Below are 25,707 nucleotides of genomic sequence, written 5' to 3'. Positions count from 1 at the left end.
CCACATGACAAATTTGTGAGAAAATTTATAGCTCATGGAATGAAAGGGACAGCAGCAGCAAAATTGGCTGAATAATAGGAAGCAGAGGGTAATGCTTGGTAGAGTAATGAGTTAACGGATATGTTAATTGAGCAAAAGTTCAGTAAGACTAGAAAGCGTGATATTAATAAAACCTCACTGAAGCTCAGCAACAACATGGAGACAAATAGCTGTGGAAAGTAGGTGCAAGTTTATCCAGGAGTTTGCCTGCTTTAAAAGCAGAAATTGCTAGAAATACTAAATAGATCAGTCAGCTGCCTATCTGATTAATTTGTTTGCTTTCAGTATTCCTTTTTTTGCTTATAGTACTAAAGCTATCAGACTTCCTAATGCTTCACCTCAGTTCATATCTCCAAGAGAATTATTAAGGGAATTGTAAATGAATACTATTAACTAAGACCTGTGGGCATCCTGCACCTTATTACACTCTATCTATTTGTCATGGAAGAGAAAGAAAAGGATCAGAAGTAGCATGCAATATAATTGTGGTTGTATATTAGACCCTAAGGAGTCACCCTTACTTGGCAAAGACAAATGTACATCAATATTTTCAGAGATATCTGCATATAAAGATTTCAGGAGCAAGAGGACTTTCACCTGAAAAACAAGCAACTGCCAGTTGAAATTCTGGTCACGATCTTGCAGTTACACACGTGATCCAACTTTGACTGTGTTTAAATAAACAGTTCAGGGCACCATGCATTTTGGAACCCAGTTGCAACTTTTAAGAAGAAATGCATGTCACATGTTAATCCCACTTTAGACTTTCACAGGGATTGCTAGAAGCCTCTTCCAAAATTAGCAGAATGGAAATGAGGCTAGACTCCACTGCACCAGAATGGTGTTCAAATGGTGAAACAGGAAATGTACCTCAATCCATGCATTTATCATGGATTGAGCATGATGATGCCAGGGATGGGAGAATATAGTTTTAAAGAGAGACAAGATTCTGGGTATAATAACGTCAGGAGTCTGCTGTAAAGGAACAGTGCTTTATTGCACAAAATAAAGTAAACCAAAACTGCAAGCCTGTGGTGAAAACAAACAAATTCCAACTAGGACAGTACAACAATGGAGCCACTCAGGGGCCTGCTTTATAAAGAGCTACACATGGTAAGGTAATTACCAATCATGAGGGAGCTCATATTCTATGAGTCCTACAGGGAGGTCAGTGATTCCCCATGCAAGTTCTGGGGGTGATCACACTGGGATTCTTTCTAGCAGAACAGAGAAGGCTACAAGGAGATTTAGTAGAGATTTTTAAAATTATGGATGTTCTGGTAAGATAAATGGCTTTCAATGATAAGGAGTCATCAATTTTAAACTGATGAGAGTGAGGAGAAGGGTACTTGAGCAGGGAGCTAAGTCCTTGCTGTAGGAAATAATCACGGCAAAGATCCTTCCACTTTTTAAGGAAATAACTTATAAATACTTAAAGCAGAGAAAGATGCAGGACTGTGTGGACAGAGGAGGACAGTGGGATTAGTTTAGCAAAAAAGTTGGCAGAGGCACAAGGGGATAAATAGTCTCTGTCTGTGCTGTAAACTTTGATGTGGAACCGAGAGGATTGTGACTGTCATACTGAAGTCCCATCCTTTAATTATATTTTATCCCAAAAACTAGCACTTCAATTGATAATTGCTTTGAAATTGCTGTTGGTGCACTGCAAAGAGCTAATCAAGCATTAATTTGGGTATTTGAGAGCAACACAAAATGATGCTTAACATCTGATTTGACTGATTTCAGTAGGTGTGCTGGAATCGGTGCTTTTACACACAGAGGACTATCCAACGCAGAGTCATGTTAATGAATGAAAGAAACACTAGATAAATGCAATGATGAAGCATTTAAAGCCCTAACAGAATGCAGACCAGCTGTTACCACAGTCATTTTGTTGAAGAATGTAACTATCCAGACAGAGACGTGCCAGATTCACAGATGCGGCTATGCTAGCCCTGCTTAAAGTGAAGGAGAGAAAGACGTTCTGTGGCACAAATTTGGCATCCAGCACCTGCAATAGAGTCCAAAGCAACAAGCCTGAGAACAAATGGCAGAAAAGGTCAATATTATCTTCAGCATCACAAGTACATGGAAGATGTCTGATTTGAAGAGATCTGCTAAGATAAGCCAACAATATTGTTATGCATGACAAGCACCTGCCACAAGTACTTAAGCAAGAATTTTCTGTTTGCTGTCCCTTTCATCCTTTTCTCCTGTAATATGCTGAACTTTATCAGCAGCTTAACTAGATTCAGTCCTACCACGAAAGAGGCAGATCATGGAATGCTTGCATGATTGAAGGCACTTAGCCTGTATGCTGTACTTAAATTACCAAGTGTTTACAACAATATTTCTTAAAGGGGCTTCACACAAGGACTATGCATTTCAATTTCAAGCAAGCAGCATTTGTTTAATTGGTCACAGAATGTGGGCCTCACTAGTGAGGCCAGTATTTGTTGCCCATCTTTAATTGACCTTGAGAAGGTGATGGTGAGCTTCTTGAACCATTGCAGTCCATGTGGCGTATGCATACCCATAGTGCTGGTAGGTTTGGAGTTTCAGGACTTTGATCCAGCAACAGAAGGAACGGCGATATAGCTCGAAGTCAAGATAGTGAGTTGCTTGATGGGTAGCTTTCAGGTAGTGGTGTCCTCAGGTATTGCTACCCTTGTTTTTCTTGGTGATAGAGGTTGTGGTTTTGGAAGGTACTATCAAAAGAACCTTTATGAGTTACTGCAGTGCATCTTGTAGATGGCACACGTTACTGTCATTCTGCCTTATTGGAGGAGGGGATGAATGTTTAAAGTGGTGAATGGGTGCCGATCAAGTGAGCTGTTCTGTCTTGGATGGTGTTAAGCTTCTTGACTATTGTTGGATCTGCACCCATTCAGGCAAATGTCAAGTATTCCGTCACATACCTTACATGTGCCTTGTAGATGATGGACAAGCTTTGGGGAGTCAGGAGGTGAGTTCCTTCTGCAGTGTTTCCAGCCTCTGGCCTACTTTTATAGCCACACTATTTATTTGGCTAATCCAGTTCAGTTTCTGCTTAACAGTAACCCCCAGTATGTTGTTAGTGAGGGATTTAGCTATGGTAATACCATCGAATGTCAAGTGAAGATGATTTGATTCTGTCTTGTTGGAGATGGTCATGGCTGGCACCTGCCACTTATCAGCCCAAACCTGAATATTGGCATGCTGCATGTGGACACAAACTGCTTCAATATTTGAGGGATCACAAATAGTACTGAAAATTATGCAATCCTCAACAAACATCCCCATCTCTAACCTTATGATGAAGAGAAAATCATTGGTGAAGCAGCTGAAGATGGTTGGGCCTAAGATGCTACGCTGAGATAACTAACCTCTAACAAACTTCCATCTTCCTCTGTGCTGGGTTGATTCCAGTGGATAGTGTTTCTTCTGATTCCCATAGATTCCAGTTTTGCTAGGGCTGCTTGATTCCATACTCAATCAAACACTGCCTTGATAGCAGCGAGCAGGTTACGCTGAGTAAATGCTGCTCGATATCACAATTGATTTATCACTTTGCTGATGATGAAGGGTAGACTGATGAGGCAGTAATTGGCCAGATTGATTTGTCTTGCATTTTGTGGTATATTCTTGAAACTATAAAGCTCTGTGACATTGTTTCTATTTTCGTGTTTTCAGTGTCTCTTTGGGGTGGCACAGTGGGCCTCACAGTGCCAGGAACCAGCGTTTGATTCCTGGCTTGGGTCACAGTCTGTGCGGAGTCTGCACATTCTCCTTGTGTCTGTGTGAGTTTCCTCCGTGTGCTTTGGTTTCCTCCCACATGTCTGAAAAAAGTGCTGGTTAGGTACATGCTAAATTTTCCCACAGTGTACCTGAACAGATGCTAGAGTGTAGCGACTAGAGGATTTTCACAGTAACTTTATTTCAGTGTTAATGTAAGCCTACTGTGGCACTAATAAGTAAACTTCATTCTTCTGTTTTCAGAATAAGATAACATATACTCTATAATGGAGTTACACTTGTAGAGGGCCACAAGAATTTTAAAATATGAAGACCTTAAAACCACTCCTCTGAGACAGCAGCATTGTGGAAGTAGAAAACTCTGAAGCTGAAGCCGAATTACAAACAGTTCATCTTATGTAAAGTTGTCCCAATGAGAGATTGTCAGATACACTTTGACTAGTGTCAGCTGTGCCTCAGTTGCAGAACTCTCACCCCTGAATCAGAAGGTAATTTGTTTAAATGTTCTATTTCCTTAAAAATTGAAGAACAGAGGGTTGCCACAATCAATGTTCTTGAGCTAACATTTGCCTCAAATCGTCCTGTTTTCTGAGAGATTGCCCAGCAGAAGGAGTGCGTCTGTGATCGGGTAAGTCCCTCAAAGAAAAGCCCCATTTAGCCCAACAGAAATTACATTAGATGCATCAGAAAGTAAGCAGGACACAACTGACTTGCACAGTTATTAGTCAGACCCACATCCAGCACTCATTCCCTTTTCCACAAGGGGATTATTGAGAAGGAGTTGTCGGTTTAAGTTTCACACATCAAAAACAAACCACAGCACTTGAAACAGCACCGTTCCAAAACTGGTAGATGACATTTACACACTATATAATTTAAAGAAATGACCATACTTGATTTGAACATTGTGTTGAGTATTTCTGTGTATTTTCTTTCACCAAGCAACAATGAGAAAATTCAGCAAGCAGAGGTTTGTGAGCAGTTTACTTTGTAGATATGCACCAGAATTTATACAAAAAGGATGTCCAGATGTTTATTGGAATTTATCTTGTACTGGTGCCTGGTGAAGTAGTCTTACGTTGCTGTTCCAGCAGCATCAGCCTACTTGTCACTGTTGCCTTCTTGATCTATTATGGCTTTAGAATTCTGTTCCTCTTGATCTACATCAGGGCATTTTTTGGAGTAAAGTTATGATAAGAGAGCAAAGTTATGTAGTGTGTAGTGGACAGTCATGATTACTGAGACTTAAGGGGCTGGGAAAAGAGTTGTTATTGCAATGTACTCTTTAATCTCTCAACTTGTCAGAAAAACTGCTTCAGAAGCCTGACAATGTAAAGTATAGCTCCCTAATGCCCTGTTCTTTAGCCAATATGAGGTAGCTGTAATGATAAATTGATGGGTACCATTGTCATTGGACTTTATCTAACATCTCTGCCAGTCTTCCCTGCTCATGTTGAACATCCTCAGCTAAACATCATTCTAAGGATAATAATTTTACAAAGATTTCAGTGTTGTAGTTTTACAAGATCCTTCAATATTGTTCACTTCCTTCTCAGTGATATTATCCTGTCATTAACAAGCCTGTCTCCTGTAGAGTGGCACAGAAAAGCTTCTTTGCCTCCATGGCAATCTGATACAATACAATGAACAGGCTGAAATGTGTTCTTCTTCACATTCTTATCATTACCATACAAATAACGGAAGCATCAAAATTATCGCCTACAACATTTTCCAGGTTTTTTTGCCTGGAAAATTGTTTGATTTAAAGGGTAAAAAAGCTTCAGATTATGTTGCTGGTTATTAACAATGCAGAAAAATATAACTAAATTAATGCTGTGTTATTCATCAGTAGAAATAACTAATTACCAGAACACTTTTGTTCAATATTGTGCACATAGAATTCTACAGTGCAGAAGGGGGCCATTCGGCCCATCGACCACAATCTCACCCATATCCTATCCCCATAACCCCATGCATTTACCCTAGCTAGTCCCCCTGACACTAAGGGGCAATTTAGCATGGCCAATCCACTTAACCCACACACCTTTGGACTGTGGGAGGAAACTGGAGCACCTGGAGGAAACCCATGCAGACACAGGCAGAATATGAAAACTCCACACTGACAGTGACCCAAGCCCGGAATCAAACCTGGCACTGTGAAGCAGCAATGCTAACCACTGTGCCACCGTGCCGCCATGGTTAGTCTGAGAACATATGACTGGAACAAAAATGCATGAAAATGAAATGTCACAAAATTTTCAATGAGAATGTTATATAAATAAAAATATACTCTATAAAATATGCTGTTTACCCTTTGTAAAGTCAAGACTCGGATACTAATCCTTTCTTTAAGTATGACTGAGAACTTCCATAAACATTAAGTAGAAATGTAAACATCATTTTGAAATTTTCTGAATCAAAAAAACATTGTAAATCATTCTTTCTGTAGTGCCATAATTTAACATTTGAAGCCAGCTGCTGCATCATTTCTTTCTATGGGCAGAGAGGAAAAATTTTGTTAGACATTATTATAAAAACAACAATATTAAAATTTCCTTAACATGTTGAAAAGATGAACTAGGTAATTATGCCTGTTAACAGCTTTTTAAATCTAACACTGATTAGTGATTCCTGGTCCTTTCATTAGCAAGCTGAATCGGCTCCAATTTCCTCTTCTTTCAATGCCTGGCAGTTTACTTGTGTATTTTGTCTGCATTTTTGAAGGATTTATATTGTCTATTCTTACATACAGGGCAGGATTTTTGCCACAATTTTGAACTTGTCTTCTATGTAAGAATAGAATGAAGCAAAAAGGTACTGCTGTATAAATTGAAGCAACACCAGAGATTGGCACAAGTGCAGTAATCTGGCACTGCAGAGAGCCAAGATTGAATATTGTGCTTAATGCGACTGCAGTTGGTAACTACAAAGAATATTGCCGCTAGTTGCTGATATCACGGCGCAGTTTTGTCAAACCTTTAACACTATTAACTATTGCAGTCACAGGTTAGGAAACAATATGATAGTGACTTTTAAAGATGCAATAGTGACTTTTAAGGGGTGTTTGGACAACTACATGAATAGGATGGGAATAGAGGGATGTGGTCCCTAGAAGGGTAGGGGGTTTAGTTCAGATGGGCAGCATGGTCGGTATAGGCTTGGAGGGCCAAAGGGCCTGTTCCTGTGCTGTAATGTTCTTTGTTCTCTTTGAAGCATTATTGAGAAACAATCCAAATATCCTAGCAAAAATAAAAGGGCGAAGAAAGACAGTACCATCATTTTTTTATCTTGGACAAAAAAAGCAATTCCAACATGTGCAATGCTTCAGTTAAAGATATATAAATATAGAACTGTCTAAAAGTATATATAGTCTTGTCAAGCAATTTGTAATTTGTTATTACTAAAGTTTTGCTAAGCTATCATTGTTGACACTTTTCAATAACACTGCACCCAGTTTCATTAGATTTTTTTAACCCCACTGACACTGTGACCCTGTGTTAAGATAACACTGGTTATATTTTCAGCATCTTTTTTAATTGAATCCCTGGCCAGGCTAGCATTGATTGTCCATCTCTAATTGCCCTTCAGAAGGTAGTGGTGAGCCACCACCTGAAATGCTTATTATCCTAGTGGTATAGGCATGACTACTATGTGCTGTTAGGGAGGGTTTTCCAGGATTTAACAAAGCAACAGTGGAGGAATGCTAATATATTTCCATATCAGGATAATATGTAACTTGGAGAGGAATTTTTTGGTGGTGTCTGTTGTTCTTTTATGTGCAGAGGTTGTGGGTTCATAAGGTGCTATTGAAGGAGCTTTGGCAAGTTTCTTCAGTGCTTCCTCTGGATGCCACTGCTGCCACAATGCATCAATGGTGGAGGGAGTTTAAGGTGGTGAGTAGGGGCCAATGAAGCAGACTGCATCATGCCGGATGACACTAAGGTTCTGAGTGTTGTTTGGAGTCGCATTCATCCAAACAAGTGGAAAGCATTTCAGCACACTTCTGACTTATGTCCTGCAGATGGTGGACATGCTTACAGGAGTAGGGAGAGAATTCCCAGCCTTTGACCTGTTCTTGCAGCCACAGTATTTGTATGATTGGTCCAGTTGAGTTTTTGATCAATGATAACCTCCAGCATGGTGATGGTGGGGAATTCAGAGAGGGTAGTGCCATTGAATGTCAAATGAAGATGTTAGATTCTCTCTTGCAGCAGATGGTCATTGCGTGGGCAATTTTGTGGCATGAATGTTACTGTCAATTATCAGCATCATTGCAGCAATTCCTGCAGTGATGCACTGGCACTGAGATGATTGGCACCCAACAATCACAACAATTTTTGACAACAGCAATCTTCCTTTGTGCTGGATATGACAACCTAACTGTTCCAAGCCACAAGATCTAACAGGATCATGGCAAGTGACAGAATTAATTAATTCTACAATTGTCAGAAGAAAGCAACTTGACTGATGAGCTCTCAGATCTCCTGACAATTGTAGAATTAATTAATTCTGTCACTTGCCATGACCCTGTTATCTTGTGGTTTGGAATAGTTAGATGCAGCGTGCAATCACACCCACCTACTCCAATTGGTGTGGAAAGTTGGAAATGGGCTGCTAATGCCATGGCTGATCCAAGTTTTCAAAACTTAAGGCTTCTGACTGGCTGCTGGCCTCCCCACTGTGAATGGGTCCAAAAGTTAAAATTTGGCTTATTGTGTCCAGAATTCTCCTCCCCCAGTTGAATTACATCGATTCTGCACTCAGAACAAAACCTAGAAGTTGGGTGCAATGGCCTTTTTTGTATTCATAATACAAATCAACATTTTATTGTAAAATATAAATTTATCACCGACACCCATGTCAAGAATTTCCGTGGAAAATTCCTAGTTTGGCACCAAAATTTCAACAGGAAAATTTGCAATGAGAATCTACAATGATTTCCAATGGGCTCCTCTTCTCTCTCTAAGCCCATCTCCAGAGCAACATGAATGACATGGGTCTTCTAACCAGGTAGAAATGTTAATTAGCCATCCACTGGACTCCTCTCCCTCACTCCCACCCCCAACAACTTAATTCTTTCATGAAATTAAATAGACAGTTTAAAATAAAACTACTTACAAAACCTGACATTCCTAATACTTCCTTGGAACTTGGAGACTAAAGCCAGGATTTTCCCTTCCCGCCCATGACAATGCCTGTCCCTTGTGGGACCAAAAAATCCCACCCTAACAGTCATTAGCACAGTTGCCTTGGTCATTGTTTACAGTTGTGACAATATTCCCATTGAGAGAACCTTGTAACCTTTAACAACCAAGGCAGAATGCTGAAAAAGTCATGTGAACCCCCATTCCCTCAATTTACCCTAAATTAAAGACACATGTCGAAACCTTGCTCACATTTATGCCAGCAGGTTCTAATAGTCCCGCCGATTCTGCATGCCTGTCGCAGGTTTCCCATGGCGAGGTGTGCGTTCAGCGGGAAGCCCCATTGACATTGGAAGGACCATAAGATCTCACTGCCAGCGAGAGTGCGCCCCTTCCAGCCACTGTGAAACACACCGTGGAGAGAGAGAAAAATCCTGCCTATAGTCCTGAAACATAATGTTATAAAACTTCACATTTGTAATACTGTTCGGAAACTAGTTTTAGATTTTGTGAACCAATTTTAATCCTGTTGAGAAAATGGTTAGCAAGTCATTTTGCACCACTGCAACTTACAACCCAGTGACCTACATGTTAAATGAATATTACAGGTAGTCTGTAACATATTGTCAGCTAATAACAGATGGGGGTGATGATTTAAATGGCAAGGTTATTGGACGGCTGAAAATTCCTTTTTTTAACTACCCATTAAAAAACAAAGGACTATCATTTACAGAATAACCTACACTCTAAGGTGGTCCCAAAGTGCTTGATGCACAGTCAATGAAGCAGTTACTTTCCAATATAAGGAAATACAGTCACCAATTTTGATGCAGCCAGGTCCCACGAACAGCAAGTAGATAGTGTTTTAGTTAGGTTGTTTGAGGGATGTGGAGGAAACTCCCTTGCTTTCCTTGATGTGTTGCCATAGGATATTTTACATCCACTTTGTCAAAGCTTTGACAAAGGGTCATCTGGACTTGAAACATCAGCTCTTTTCTCTCCTTACAGATGCTGCCAGATCCGCTTAGACTTTCCAGCATTTTCTCTTTTGGTTTCAGATTCCAACATCTGCAGTAATTTGCTTTTAACCTCAAAGATGATGATGCTTATAAAATTCACCAACTCCTGGAAACCCAAAGAGATTATTCTTGTAACTAGTCTTATATAATGTTTTGTTAGCTGAAGTAGCTGAATCTTGCCAGGGTGCATTTCCATACACCCAAATCCCTTCACAGTCCCTCACCAAGGTCAAAATTCCTCACACATCAATCCATGCTAAGCATCAGTCGTCTTTATCTGTGGAGGTTGAGACAGCCAACCCAGTTTTCCTGCTAAAACCACTGAATGGTAATAAAGAGCAGGAATTCTGTCAAATTTTCCCGTCCTTCATCCTAAAACACAAAAGCAGCTGAAATGCTGTAACAACAGTATTCAATTCACAGCACTGGAACTTGAACCTGTATGTCTGCTGCTTTAGCATAATACCAGGTGTTACCTTTACCTAATAAGCTTTCCCCATGTATTATTTTTGTCAGTTTAATTCTCTAACTCCCTGATTTTAAACGCCATGAGCAGTTTTGTAACATTAGCTCACCTATTTAGCTGTTCCTTCCTGAGGGCAGTGTCCAGTCTGTTTCTCTGTAACACAAGATAAGATTGAGAAATCAGGTGGAACAATAAGATTTTGATCATTCATCCTAACTCTACATTATGCAGCAAGTTGAAGTCCCATGGCACCCAGATTTGTTTTTGTTGTTATATTTGATTTGTGAGATTTATATGTGCAATTTGGTTTAGCTTTTAAAAGATACATATTGACACTTAAGGGCAGCAATTTCTGAGCTACAGGCCAGTGCAGGATTCCCAAAGATGCACTGGGAAACCCTACCTCCTCTTGAAAGTCCTCAGGTAAGCTGTGCATGGCAATTGCCTGGGAAGTGCAAACTTGCCCTGCACCAGAACCTTCCAAAAGTGCAAATTAAATGGCAAATTTTGGATGGTTCCAACTGTGTTAATTCAGTAGTGTCCCAGAAAAAGTTTAAGTTTTAATTTCTGGGTAACTATTGCACAGGGTGCCAGCAACACCCCCACGGGGAGTCCACCTGTCCCCATAAACCCACCCTCCACCCCACTCCCACACCCCCTGATTACTTCCCCCAGGACTGTCCCTTATTCCTGATTACCCACCCTAGCCCAACCTGACCTCCATCTCCACCAACTGCCAGACAACACACCCAGCTGACTTGACAGGCCTGTCTTTATCCCACCCCATAAGAAGTCTGACAACACCAGGTTTAAGTCCAAGCAATTTATTTGATAGTAAACTCACAAGCTTTCGAGGTTAAACTCTTCGTCAGGTGAATGGAGAATTTATCCCACCCCACCACCCACACTGCTGTCCAAAACTTTGGCCAACAAACTGCCTGACCTACCCCATCCTCGACTGCCTGAACTCCCCCAACCCCAACTGTCTGACCTACCCCACCCCGACCATCTGGGCCTTATCCCATAGTATGTGACTTACGATTTTTTAGAGTGAACGTAAAGACTGAGAAGACATGTATGAGGTTTATGAAACTGTAAAACTGCAAAGATATTTACAAAGTCTGTCCTTTTGGGGGAGCAGCCTGCCTGTGTCCCTGAGTTGAAAAAAAACACATGCTTTCAATTTCAAAAGCTGTTTGTTGACAACTATTGTCAATAGGGCTATCACTTCTGCTTGACTGCTTCCACAACCTATCATTATTACGATGCAGAGCTATAAGTTCACAGTTTGATTGACAGCTCCAATCAGTTATTAAAAGATTAACTGTCTTTGATGTGGGGTTATATGAACAAATGTTTGTCACAAAGCCGGATTTGTTATCCATCACAAATCTAGCATAACCATGCCCCATTCTAAAGGAGCTTACTTCCCTTCTATCAAAACACTCCACTATTCTAGGATCATTCCAGACGATAAAAGTCGTGCATTTGGACTGTGCCTTTTGCAAGCACAGCATGTCCCAAAGAACATTACAGCCATTGAAGTGCAGTCACTTTCGTAATGTAGGAAGGAGTTACATAAGGTTCAACAACTCCCTCCACTTTATCCTTGAAAATCAATTGCAAGGACCTCATGGATTTCTTCTTCAACAAGAGTATTCATGCAGCTGGCTGTCTACTCCACCCTTTTCCATCGGCTTTCTCATTAAACCAAATCTCCCTTCATCGTAATACCTTCCCAATACTAGTTCTGAACCTGTATCACCCTAATTTCTCCCCCAATTCTTTTCACCTGCAATTGCCCACTTCAGCATATGCAAGAGAGAGTCACCACTTCTTTCACTAAACCCTGTTCCTAACATGTGCATGTAAGAGAACTTCTTTTCCTGGTTGTCCATATGAGCCAACATCATTAAGGTATCCCAACTCTAAAGTATTTTCTGTAAGAACAGTTGGGGATTAATCAATGTTTGATAAAAGTCTGGCATTGCTTCCTCTTTTTCAACATGGGCCAGTGTTAGCACTCTCACCTTTCAAGTCCAACTCCAAGTACTAAATTCTAGGCTGACACTCCAATGCAATACTGAAGGAGTGCTGTACTATTGCTGATATGGTCTTTTGATTGAGAACCTGCGCTTCCTTTCAGGTGAACTTGAACGTTTCTGTGGCATAATTTTAAAGGAGAGTAGGGGAAATATCATCAATGTCATGGCCACTAGTTATCTCTAAGTTAACATCATTTGAGAACAGATTATCTGGCCATTGTGTGTAAATTGGTTGCTGTGTTTCCTCTGTTATATAGTCATCATAAATGCAAATTTTTTTTTCTTTCTTTGTACGTGTTCCTCTATTTAAAAAAACCAAGGGTGGAAATTTTCCAAAAAAGACTAAGTGCCATAATGGTGAGAATACTGAAGAGATCCGCACCAGTCTGTCAGGTGCACTCTGGATTGCGATCATCCCACACTCAGTCACGTTTTGAGAGAATGATGAGATGCGTGCTGGTACTCTGGGCGGGGGAGGGCCTAAACATGTCAGTGAGCCCGGCTGCAGAGTGTTTGCAAGGGCACCCCAATCTCACAGTGCAATGGGAGACCCCCTCCCTCCCTCCATGGATATCAGGACCCCCCATCACAGTTAATCAGCGGCATGTTCCTCAATCCCCTCCCAACATGGATCACCGGCATAGTGGCCTCCTGATGGGTCACCATGATTGACCCCCAACATGCCCTCCCATCATACTCCCACTTTATGCTCCAACCCTGCATGACATCTCTGCACAGCCCCCCGTCATAGCCCTCCCCTGGTCAAAGCCCCCACTCCCTTGGCACTGTTTCTGGAACACTGGCAATGCCCAGCAATCTTGTACAAAATATGAGGCCAACCTCACTCAGCTTAAGAAGGGTGACAGAAGTTAAAAGAAAGAAAAATCTTGTGCTCTGGAAATGAGAAGTAAAAACTAAGTTTTTAAAATGTGCTGGAAGTTGATAGGTTACTAAAGGTGGGACTCAGCATTCACAGTATTTTCACTCTGTTATTTCATATCAATCATTTTTGTCATTTGGGTTCCAAAGTCAAGTGACTCAACAATACCTTAAGTCATCATGACTTCCACAAGACTCTTAAAGTTCATCAAATATCTTTCTTCATGAGATGGTCTTGCTTTAAAATATTAGACCTAAAAATAAAAGTGGTCAAGAAGGTGAATTACTCTGCTTACACAGAGTACTTTATATTACCAGAGTTCAACAACAGATAATATTCTTAGTGCTGAGTATTGTAAACATGAATAACTGAGGTGAATGTTACACTTCAGCAAATTTCGAGACTGGGATTGAATAGGGAGTGATTTGGCATAATGGATTTCTGTCCTTGGATAAGAATCATACTTGACTGTTTTATGTGGATGTCTGAACTATTTCTTGATATGACAGTTACATGTATCAATTCCCATCCAACAAACCAGGCCAAAAAGTGGCTGGCTGGATACCGTTGAAAATCATAGACATTCCTCAAATTCATCAGAGTGAAATAGTTAACCTTTAAAGGTCAAATTGTAGTTTTGTATGTATAAAAAATATTTTTCATATTGGAAGATATCTCAAAAATGTGCAAAAGAAAAGCTACTCCAATAAGTTTGTTAGTTTAAAAAATCACAATGAATAAGTAACATATAGAACAGGAAATTCTCCGATTCTTAAGTTTGCTGATCACAGCTGAGCTTATAGTAGGAATGTTGATAATTAGTTAAAAAAAAATCACTGGCCCTATGAGTCAAGAGAAATTCAGTCTAGTTTTTGATTATTATCTACTAATTTCTTCTGGAAGTTGTGCACATGCTTAGGTCTGTGAACACTAGATGAGGATGGGACTCTGATGTCTTCCAAAGTTATGTATAAATCACACTAGCTCTTAATCTAGCAAATGAAAAGTAGACACTCACAAAAGGTACACACAGCATGAGTCAGCAGCTCAGGAAAATGGGGAAAGGGTAAATGCAAAATAATAAAGGTGATTTCATGTTACCAAAGTTGCAAAACCCAAAGGATCAGCTGGAGTAAAGTTTTACTCCTCCTCCAATATTACTTTTCTCGGACTTCAGTGAAGATTAAAATTGAGTGGAACATAAAACCACTGTTGAGCCCAATCTCATCATTCTCCTAAAGGGCAAATTAGGTTAAAATTGCCCCCGAATGTGACTGTTATGAGCATCGTTCTCACTGGCATCAATAGCTATAATATTGCAAACAATATTTAAATTCTAACTGAAATCTTCAGAGAGTTTTGTGTTTCAGGATGGGGGAAGAGTTAAAACAAACCAGAGACTAGTATGGGAATTGGACCTCACCGCTATTCAACAAGAATGTAAAACCTGGAGACAACATGTGCTGTATGATTTCAAGAGCTTAATATATTAAACCTTCAAGCCTTCTTAAACCACATTACAATATTTTCAAAGCATGGTGTTAATGATTCCAAAATTTGTCCATAGTGAATCTTTGATGCAAACAGCTGCTAGCAGCAAACACATGTTGTTGCACTTTAGTAACCCAATGTTTCTTGCTATATTCTACACATGTGACAGACATCAAAGCCACTGGCTGTTTGCAGCAGAATGTTCTAAAGACTATCTATCTTACTTATTGAAGATTTTTCAATGTTTAACAGGGAACGCCTGCCAACAATTACACAAATTATTCATTCTAAGTTTTTGGTAATCGTTTGATCCCCAGGTAGTTTTCTTTATGAACCGAAACTTAGATGTTGTTTCACTGCACCCTAGAGTTTGCAAAACAAAACATAAACTGCTGTTACATACCTTTGACCCAGTGCAATTCATTCCTTTTTGCAGAACCCAATTCTCTCGTTTGAACTGACACACAGCCATCCACAAATGCCAACTAGATGACTGAACTGATGATTCAACTTGTTTTAAACTCAGGAGTCCATGCAAACATATTTTATTTCATATTATGATCTTAAGAATAAAGGACAATTTTAACAGTGCCCGCCCTACAGAAACCAGGCATTAGACAGTTATGGTCAACTGTGGGAGTCATTCACTACTGATATATACCTATTTCATAGGCTACAATTTTGGCTTGCTCCAATGAGCAGGTAAGAAGAATCCCTGGTGGAAATCAGCAGCATTTTCCTTTCATTATGTAGAAAGGGTTCTAATAACTGTATCTAGGCCCAACTGCTGTTTTAGCTAGAGACCTACTCAGAAAAGCCATTATTTATTTCTACCTCATCAACCTATAGAGGTTATTATAAACCCAATATATATCCTTTTATACTTTCATTGTAGAGACTGGAGGAGATGGAATTCTCACTCTGGGAGGCCCCACCAGGTATTACTCTCTCCTATATGGGCTTCCTTACTATCCCTAAACCGTGAGGCCCTCTGGAAGCCTCTCTGCAGCGTTTTACTTAATTGCCATGGTCTGCCATGCTGCCACATCTTGCGAGTTTTAAGCAGGAAATTGACTAGTAATATGCACACGATGGAAGTCACAGAATCAAAAAGTCCAGGCCTCTCAGTACTAAGGTTGGGTGTGGTCAGGGTGGGCGGAAAATGGTGGTGGAGTTGTTGTGGACTTGTCTCCCTCCTCAATGTCTATCTGTTCACCAGCTTATCTCCTATTTGGAGTTAAAGTCTGGGGCCAGTATAATTGTAGCCAGCAGTACTTAGAGTTATTTGTTCAGCTTATTCAAATTGTATATTCTCGTGGAAAAAATTGAACTCTTCAATGAGTGTGTAACAATTCTGAAGGTATTGTTGTACTGACTTATACAAAGTGAACTTCCTGGTTTCTAAATTGAGTTAGCTGATGTCAATCAGATGACAGCATTTGAGAAATGATCAGACCAACTGCTGCTGGACTAGGGAGAGGAGAAAGAGAAAAAAGAGCTGAACTGGAGAGGTGAGGTGACAGTCCTTGTCCTTGACATCGACAGCATTTGACCAAGTGTGGCATCAAGGCACTTTGGCAAAACAGGAGTCAATGGGAAAGAGGAGGAAAACAATCCAGTGGTTCAAGTCATACCTGTCACAAAGGAAGTTGGTGGAGGACAATCATTTCAGTCCTGGGACATCACTGCAGGAATTCCTCAGGATAGTGATTTAGGCCCAACCATCTTAAGCTGTTTCAATGACTTCTTTCCATCCTAAGGTGAGAAATGGAGATATTTCAACAATGTTCAGCACCATTTGCAACTCCTCAGATCCTGAAGCAGTCGTGCCCATATTCAGCGAGCCCTGGACAAGATTCAGGCTTGGGATGATAAGTCGTAATAACAGTTACACTACACAAGTGCCAGGCAAATACTATCTCCAGCAAGAGAGAATCTAATCAACTTCCCTTGACAGTTAATGACGTTAACATTATTCAATTCCCCTCTCTCAACATCCTGAAGTTACCATAGTGGACAGTGAAGAAAGTTATTTCCGATTGCAACAGGATCTTAATCAATTGGGCCAGTGGGCTGACGAATGACAGATGGAGCTTAATTTAATGCGAGGTGTTGCATTTTGGTAGATTGAACCAGGGCAGGACTTACACAGTTAATGGTAGAGCATTGGAGAGAGCTAGGGAACAAAGAGAGCTAGAGGTACATGTTCACAGATCCTTGAAAGTGGAGTCACAGGTGGACAGAGTGGTGAAGAAGGCATTCGGCATGCTTAGTTTCATCGGTCACAACATTGAATACAGGAGTTGGAATGTCTTGTTGAAGTTGTACAAGATATTGATAAGGCCACACTTGGAATACTGTGTGCAGTTCTGCTCACCCTATTATAGAAAGGGTATTATTAAACTAGATAGAGAGCAGAAAAGATTTACTAGGATGTTACCGGGACTTGATGGATTGAGTTATAAGGAGAGGCTAGATAGACTGGGACTTTTTTCTCTGGAGTGTAGGAAGCTGAGGGGTGATCTTATAGAGGTCTATAAAATAATGAGGGACATAGATCAGCTGGATAGTCAATATCTTTTCCCAAAGGTAGGGGACTCTAAAATTAGAGGGCATAAGTTTAAGTGGAGAGGGGAGTGATACAGAAGTGTCCAGAAGGGCAATTATTTCATACAGAGGGTGGTGAGTGTCTGGAACAAGCTGCCAGAGATAGTAGAAGAGGCGGGTATAATTTTGTCTTTTAAAAAGCATTTATACAGTTACATGCATACAATGGTTATAGAGGGATATGGGCCAAATGCGGGCAATTAGGATTAGCTTAGGAGTTTTTAAAAAAAGGGATGGCATGGACAAGTTGGGCCAAAGGGCCTGTTTCATGCTGTAAACATCTTGCCTTTATTGGATGGGGCATAGAGTATAAAAGTTGGCTTATGATATTGCAGTTATATAGAACGTTGGTTGGGCCACATTTGGAATACTGCGTCCAGTTCTGCTTGCCACACTACCAGAAGGACATGGAGGCTTTGGAGAGAGTGTAGAAAAGATTTACAGGATGTTGCTTGGTACAGAGGGTATTAGCTCTGAGGTGAGATTGAGTAAACTAGGGTTGTTCTCCCTGGAAAGACGGATGTTGAGGGGTGACCTAATAGAAGTTTATAAAATTATCAAGGGCATAGATAGGATGATCTGTTGGAAGCTTTTTCCCAGGTTAGAAATGACAAACACGAGGGATCACAAGCTCAAGGTAAGGGAGGCAAGGTTCAATACAGATATGCGGAGGACATATTTTACACAGAGGGTGGTGGGGGCCTGGAATGCACTACCAAGCAAGGTGGTTGAGACAGACACACTAGGATCATTTGAGACTTATCTAGATAGTCACATGAACAGACTGGGAATAGAGGGTTACAAACGGATGGTCCAGTTAGGAACACATGATCAGTGCAGGCTTGGAGGGCTGAAGGGCCTGTTCCTGTGCTGTATTGTTCTTTGTTGGTTATAACTCTATGGCTAACAATTAGATTTAAAGTATTTCCAGGTCAGAGCACAAAGAGAAAAATCAAACAAGCAGAGTTGAATCATGAAGCTCATATAATTCCCATTCATTTAAATGAATAAATGGAAAATTGGGTGGGTTCCATTGTAAGTGTTTGATTGTTGCTCCATGCGCAATGCTCTGACAATTCCAAGCACTGTATGAACAATTTGGCCAATATCATCAAGATAACAGGGAAATACTTGGAAAGAGATGCCTTCACTGTTCAGTTAGCCGTGCATTCTACAGCCATTCTGAAACGTAAGAATATCAGCATCAACATTTTTGTTTCAGTATTGTAAATAAAAAGGTTCTCCAGATAATTGCGTACCTAATCCAAAGGCAGAATTCCAATGCTCCAACCACATTCTATTCAGTCCATTGTACAGAATTCCATGTCCAAACATAATACTCAGATGTAATATTCTGATCCAAACAGAAAATGTGCTGTTTATAATGCACAACATACTTCTGATAGTCACCCTAGCTGCTGTCACGCTTGAGCAAAAATCCTCAGCATTTTCTACATTTTTGTTCATGTGTCAAAAAGTATGTTTTTCTTAAGCGGTTTCTATGGTTCTTAAGCAATACAGGAAAGCTGGAAGATTGAAACAAAAGGTGAAAAACAATAATGGGGATACACATCAGGTCATTCAGCATCCAAAAAAGAAATACAGCAGGTGCAACCATTTGCTAGAGTTGTGATGGTGGAAAATCTCACTAAAAATGTTAGACTGTCTTTCACTTTAGAATGTTAATCAGTATGTTGTGCATTACCAGCATATTCTATTTTTATTTCTGTGTTACACTAAAGGCTAAAGATTAAGTTCAAAGCCCAGAGTGTGCAAAGAACATTCATCCATTAAGGCAAAATACTGTGGATGCTGGAATCTGAAACAAAAACAGAAAATGCTGGAGAAATTCAGGACTGACTGCATCGGTGGAGAGAGAATAGAGTCAACCTTTCAAGTTTGGATCTTGCTGACAGGTGATCTGATGGGCTTGTCAGCAGAGATTTCTTCCAATCTGGCAGCTTTTCCAGCATGGTGCCCTTACAGAGAACCTGTGGTGTGTGTTTGCAAGAAAAACAACAGTTGGGGTCTTCTGCCAATCAACAACAACTTACATTTTAGTATCACACTTACTTGATAAGATGTTCCAAATACTTCAATCAGATCCAAGAATATAAAGCAGGAAGTATAAATTTGATTTAAACAACGTGACAGAATGCAAAAGAAAGGCTGGGAAGTATGCATGTTATTAGGGTCTGAGAAAGAAACAGACAGAAAAAGTAATCTTTTTAAAAATTTGCAGTGTTCATTTTCTTGAGGGAGTGATTCTCCAAATTTGTTAAATTAAGTGTTCAGGGCTGAGAGGTTGTTCCAATTCCAGTTATCTTCCCATACCTAGTGGTGCACTAAGGCAGAGCTTTGTCTACTTCCACACCAGAAAAGGTCACAAGTCTGTCACCAGGGGCATATAGCTATACAAGTGTGGCTGACAAGAAGTCTCTCCCGCTCTTACTACCAGCCATTAATGTGTTTTGAAAGGATTTGTAAGTTAACACAATCAACCTGTTTGATTGCAATATGAATGCAAAGAGGTTGTTCAACAATAATTATCACCTATTCTGCTTTAACCTGAACACATCTCATGTTTTCAGCTGTTTTTATTGCAGAACCTGTGGACAAGTAAAGTAAGTTTATGTAAAATCAGCTGGTAAAGATTGCAAGTTTGCTGTGTAGAAACAAACTGCCTCTGACAGCAATTTCTAAATTTCCCCAGGCACGTACGGCGAGGGGTTGGATTTTAAAAGCAGGTCAGGGTTGGAGATTGTTGGGACCATAATTATATGCCATTGGCTACCATGCCAGTTCAGTGCCACAATCCCAGCCCCAATCATTTTTGAAGAGTTTGGGTAGGGATTAGAATGACTACCTGTCTCACAATTGGCAGTTAGCCAATTGACAGAAATTAGGGCCATTGTGGGCCCCATTCCTATGTTGTCTGGGGCTTCAATCCTACAATATGAACAAGAGACATCAGCCTGGACCATGCCCAGACAACACTGGTACTCAGATCATGAAAGGATGGCAAGTGAGGTGGCCGATACTTCATCCCACAAAGGACCCAGCCACGCACAGCAGTCGTGACCACTGTTGAGTCGTCCTCTCTATCTACACCTTGACTAGTGAAGCTGCCGATGTGGCAGTGATGGAGGGTCAAGTGGGAATCCTTCCAGCCTTGGGTGCCAGCTCACCATCCTTAATTATTTGGCAAACACGCTGTCTGTCATTAATTGACATTTCCCTTTAAAAATCCAGGTGGGTGTGTCTGGAACATGCCATGCAGTGCTGGGACCCAGAACCAGTCCCAATTTTGGGTTCCTGAATGTGGACTGAACATTCAGCCTGAGGTGTTGCTGTCAAATTTCCCTCTAATACCCTCTCCATTATTCTCATCGCAAATCCCGAGTCATTGCAGTAAAAAGATTTTTGGAGTCATTGAATCATACAGCGTAGAAGGAGGCCAAGTCACTTAAATCTGTGTCTTCCGGCCACTGAATCTCTTTCCAGTGGAAGCATATTTTACTCTTCATTGCCTTTTTCGAAACTCTTCATATAGTTCTGAGTTGATTCCATTTATTGGTGTTTGTAAAACTCAAGATGTCCAGGCAAAATTATGCTGTCTATGAGAATTTAGGTCTTTATTAATTCTTGTGACGTAGGCATTGCTGACAAGGCAGGCATTTACTAGCCACCCGTGGTTTCCTTGCAGAGGCAGCAGTGGACCTTTACTTGATTTCCTGTAGTATGTAATACATTGTTTGCTGAAGTTTCACACAGCTAAGTAGCTTGGTAACTAAAAAGTCATCCACCTTCGTATAGGACCACGGTCACAGGCTACACTGGGTAAGAATGGCAGATTTTCTTCCCTAAAATACAATGTGAACAAGTTAGCTTTAACAACAAACCTACAATAGCATGGTCACTTTTATTATATCATCAATAATCCGTATGGTGATAGACAAATATTTCTGTATCATGGAATGGAACTACATTTCCATTTTCAGAAGGCTACTTTGTAGTTCAAATCAACTATCTAGAGCAGCAGTTTTGTACAAAGGAACAGTGGTGTCATGTCAATTCCAGCATCTGGCATCAGCGGATGGATCATGAACTCGATTGTACTTTGAGCATAATAAAGCAAATAGTTCCAGAAACTTTTTAATTGATCCAACATTTCTTTTAGGCAATAAAATCTTTATTTAACTGGTGGGGGTGCGTTACTCAATTGGCACAAAACGTTTGTTATGGCTAGAGCCCAAGCCATAAACATGCAGCAAAATAAGCATTGAGTTTAAGTTCCTGGTAAAGTACAGAATAGGAATGACGTTCTTCATGTTATTTTGAGATCTGATTTTAATAAGATGCAGGCACCTCTAATTAGTTCCAGTGCAGTATTAATTTCTTTCTAAGGTAGTTTTGGCCCCCTCATGTTATAAAATCACCAAATGCTGTTCAGCTTGAAGGCCCTAACAAGTGATTTATTCCCAGAGCTATCAACATTGCACAACTCCTAGGTGTGAGATTTTCAGCCACATACCTGAGGCATTGTCTCACACCAAAACATAAACATGTTAAAAGCATCAAGCGTCACATAGGCACCAACAGTGAACTTGGATTAAAGAATCTGTCTGCTTAATCCAAGTTTGCTGTCCCATTACTGCTGTTGCAGCTGTTCAGAGCTGCACTTTACAATGACTGAATTGGATGTTAGAGCAATTGGTAGCCACTCACCTTTCCAAAACAGCATAAAAAACTCAGCTTGCCACCAGGAATAATGGGTGTTAACAGTATGGAAGCAATGTAGTGAAGTTCCCCGTGAAAAGCTGAATTTTTAAAGATAAAATGACTGCTGGTAACCAGCTTCACTAGCGCTGTTGTATCAGTAACTGGGAAGAACTGACAATCTTGCTGAAAGGCTCAATGCTAGCAGGAGTGAGAAATGTTCTATCAATGCATTTGAAAACTACGTGTAGCCAAAAGAAATTTGCAAACAAACCTCTTGTATTATGTGTGTAAAAAAAAAACCATGACTCCATCCTTCAGTATGATATAACTGTGATGGAAATAAACACCTCATGTTTATCTTGCCATTCTCCATTCTTTGCTATTTTGTATTTTCTTTTCATTTACTTTTCTTTCACTTGCTTTTTAAGTCACTGTTTGTTTCTTTTATTACTAATCTTTAAGTAATCCACTGATTTACATAATCTACTAAGGCAAGTGCCACGTCCACGGTTTTAATTTGATTTTCTCAATGGAGAGCAATGGCATGCTATTCACATGGAGCTATCCCTGAATACACAGTGGCAGTGAAGGCCCTTATTAATTCCATAACACTTGACATTTTAATAGAAAACATGAATATCACAAAAGCCGTGCTTCCATAGCAATCTCTTGCTTTCTCTCTCCACTAAAGTCCTGAGGAGGAACATGCACGCTTTCCAAATTGCTCACAGTAAAAGACTCTTAAATGATTCATTGTACCTCATCACACATTTTCCCATTTATTTTTTGGCAGCTTCTACAACTGGGACACTCAGAGCTGCACATATAATTCCAGCCCATATTACCAGGTGATCACTGACAATGTCTCTGGACTCCTTTTCAAAAACAAAAGAGATCGGAAAACAGTCCATGTGGATCCAAAGGTACAGGTTTGATTTTCTGTTCCTCTCCAATCGCTTGTGAGCTGTTCATCTTTTTCTCTGAAATAAAATAATATATTGAGAATCCTACAAAACAGAAATTAAATATAAAATAAACAAAATAGAAAATGCTGAAACTGTTCATAGAATCATAGAATCAAACAGCACAGAAGTGGCCCTTTAACCCATCAAGTCTGCACCAACACATTAGAAATAACTGAACTCCCACCTAATCCCATCTGCCTTAATGTTATGATGTGCCAAGTGCTCATCCAGGTACTTTTTAAAGGGTGTGAGCCAATTGTCCTCTACCACCCTATCAGGCAGTGCAGTCCAGATCGCCACCACCCTCTGGGCAAAAAAGTTTTTCCTCCCCTCTAAAATCTCCTGTCCCTCACCTTAAACCTACATCTCCTTGTAACTGACCTTTCACCTCAGGGGAACTTCCACAGAACTTCCTAGTGTCCTACAATTCATTGAATACTTTCTTGTTAAATTAGTCCTTCCAAAGTGTATCTTCTCACACTTTTCAGGGTTAAATTCCATCTGCCACATATCTGCCCATTTGATCATTCCATCCATATCTTCTTGTAGTCCAAGACACTCCGCCTCACTGTGAAACACCCAGCCAGCCAATCTTTGTGTCATCTGCAAACTTACTAATCCCACCTGGTCCCCTGCCCCACATAGTCATCAATGTCATTTATATAAATGACAGATAATAAGGGGACCAACACAGATCCTTGTGATATGCCACTGGACACTGGCTTCATGTCATGAACACAGTAAAAAGTCTGACAACACCAGGTTTTAGTCCAACCTATTTATTTGATAATATACTCGCAAGCTTTTGGGTTAGCCCCTTCGTCAGGTGAATGGAGAGTTCTGGCCTCAGACAGAGCATATAAAGCACAGACAGTTTAGAGATTACTGATTAGAATGCGAATCCTTACACCTAACCTGCTGTTCAAGACCTGAAGTGGCTGATAATGTGAGTGGAAGGAGCACTGATCACAGTTTAAAGAGATGTGTATTGTCTCCAGACAGTACTGTGCTTTATATGCTCTGTCTGAGGCCAGAACTCTCCATTCACCTGACGAAGGGGCTAACCCGAAAGCTTGCGAGTATATTATCAAATAAATAGGTTGGACTAAAACCTGGTGTTGTCAGACTTTTTACTGTGTTTACACCAGTCCAACGCCGGCATACCCACTTCATGTCATGAAAGCAGCCTTCTGTCATCATCCTTTGTCTCCTACAACTGAGCCAATTTTGAATGCACTTTATCAAATTATCAAATTATTCTGAAGGAACAATTCCCAAAGAGCAACTCCCTTGCCCTCTTCCCCTAGCCCTGCACGTTCTTCCTGTTCAAATGATCCAATTTGCTCTTGAGTGCCTCGGTTAAACCTACCTTCACCACTCTCTCCAGCCTGAGCTTTCCACTCCCATTATCATTGGGCAGGCTTCGTGATGGGAGCAGAAATATTACAAGAAGGCCAAAGCCTCTTTTTACATCACTGGGAATCTGTCCTCGTTGTGGGTTGCATCTCTACTGTTCAATATCAGGAACCTTATTTAAATGTATTTGCATCTCATTATCGGGCCCATATGCCAGAATCATATCCAACTCCCATCAAATAATCCATCCTCAACAGTGTGCTGTCAAAACGGCATGAAACGTGATTGGCTTCAAAAGCCAGCACCTGCCTTGTTGTGAGGGATCCTCTTGGGAAGAGCAATCATTGTATGGTTGAGTTTTTGATGCAGATGGAGGATGAGAAAGTAGGGTCCCTGACCTGTGTCCTCTGTTTGAACAGAGGGGAGTACGATAGGATGAGAGAGGAATTGGCAAATGTAGATTGGGGGCACAGATTGGTCGGTAGGACTGCTGAGGAACAGTGGAGGATCTTTAAGGAGATCTTTTTCGGTGCTCAGCAGAAATTTATTCCAATGGTAAAGAAGGATCATAGGAGAAGGGATAATCAGCCGTGGTTATCGAAGGAATTAAAGGAAAGTATTAAATTAAAAGCTGATGCGTTCAGAGTGGCTAAAAGTAGTGGGCAAATAGAAGATTGGGAGAGGTTTAAAAATCAACAAAGATTGACGAAGATGATAAAGAAGGGAAGGATAGACTATGAAGCTAAACTAGCACTAAATATAAAAAAGTATAGTAAGAGTTTTTATAAATATATAAAGAAAAGGAGGCTGGCTAGGGTGAATGTTGGACCCTTAGAGGATGAGAGAGGGGATTTAGTGGTGGGCGATGAGGAAATGGCTGAGGCCTTAAATAAGTTTTTTGTCTCGGTCTTCACGGAGGAGGACGCGAATAGTTTGCTGGGTATTAAAGATAGAAGGATGATAGGAGTTGAGGGCCTGAATGCGATCACTGTCACTAGAGAAGTAGTGCTTGATTGTCTAGTGGGACTGATGGTGGACAAGTCCCCAGGACTGGATGGAATGCATCCCAGGGTTCTGAAGGAAATGGCAGAGGTGATAGTAGATGCCTTAGTGATTATTTTCCAAACCTCGTGGATTCCGGGGAAGTGCCGGAAGATTGGAAAATGGCTAATGTTACGCCGCTGTTTAAAAGGGGTAGCAGGCAAAAGGCAGGGAATTATAGGCCGGTTAGTTTAACG

At 40.5% G+C, this 25,707-nt stretch overlaps 1 protein-coding gene across 1 annotated transcript in view; it reads left to right on the top strand.

Annotated features, from left to right (window-relative positions):
* Window positions 1-25,707, top strand: part of cfap299 (cilia and flagella associated protein 299) — a 509,376-nt gene that overhangs the window by 478,315 nt on the left and 5,354 nt on the right. Inside the window, exon 5 of the mRNA XM_080198915.1 lies at window positions 22,942-23,071. Coding sequence (XP_080055041.1) covers window positions 22,942-23,071 — 130 coding nt within the window. The remainder of the gene's footprint in view (window positions 1-22,941; window positions 23,072-25,707) is intronic.

The sequence above is a fragment of the Carcharhinus amblyrhynchos genome, chromosome 1 (genome assembly GCF_965287045.1).
Source record: "Carcharhinus amblyrhynchos chromosome 1, sCarAmb.v2.hapA, whole genome shotgun sequence".
Taxonomy (NCBI): Eukaryota; Metazoa; Chordata; class Chondrichthyes; order Carcharhiniformes; family Carcharhinidae; genus Carcharhinus; species Carcharhinus amblyrhynchos.
Note: the sequence above shows the minus strand (reverse complement) of the source record. Positions and strands in the feature narration are given on the sequence as shown.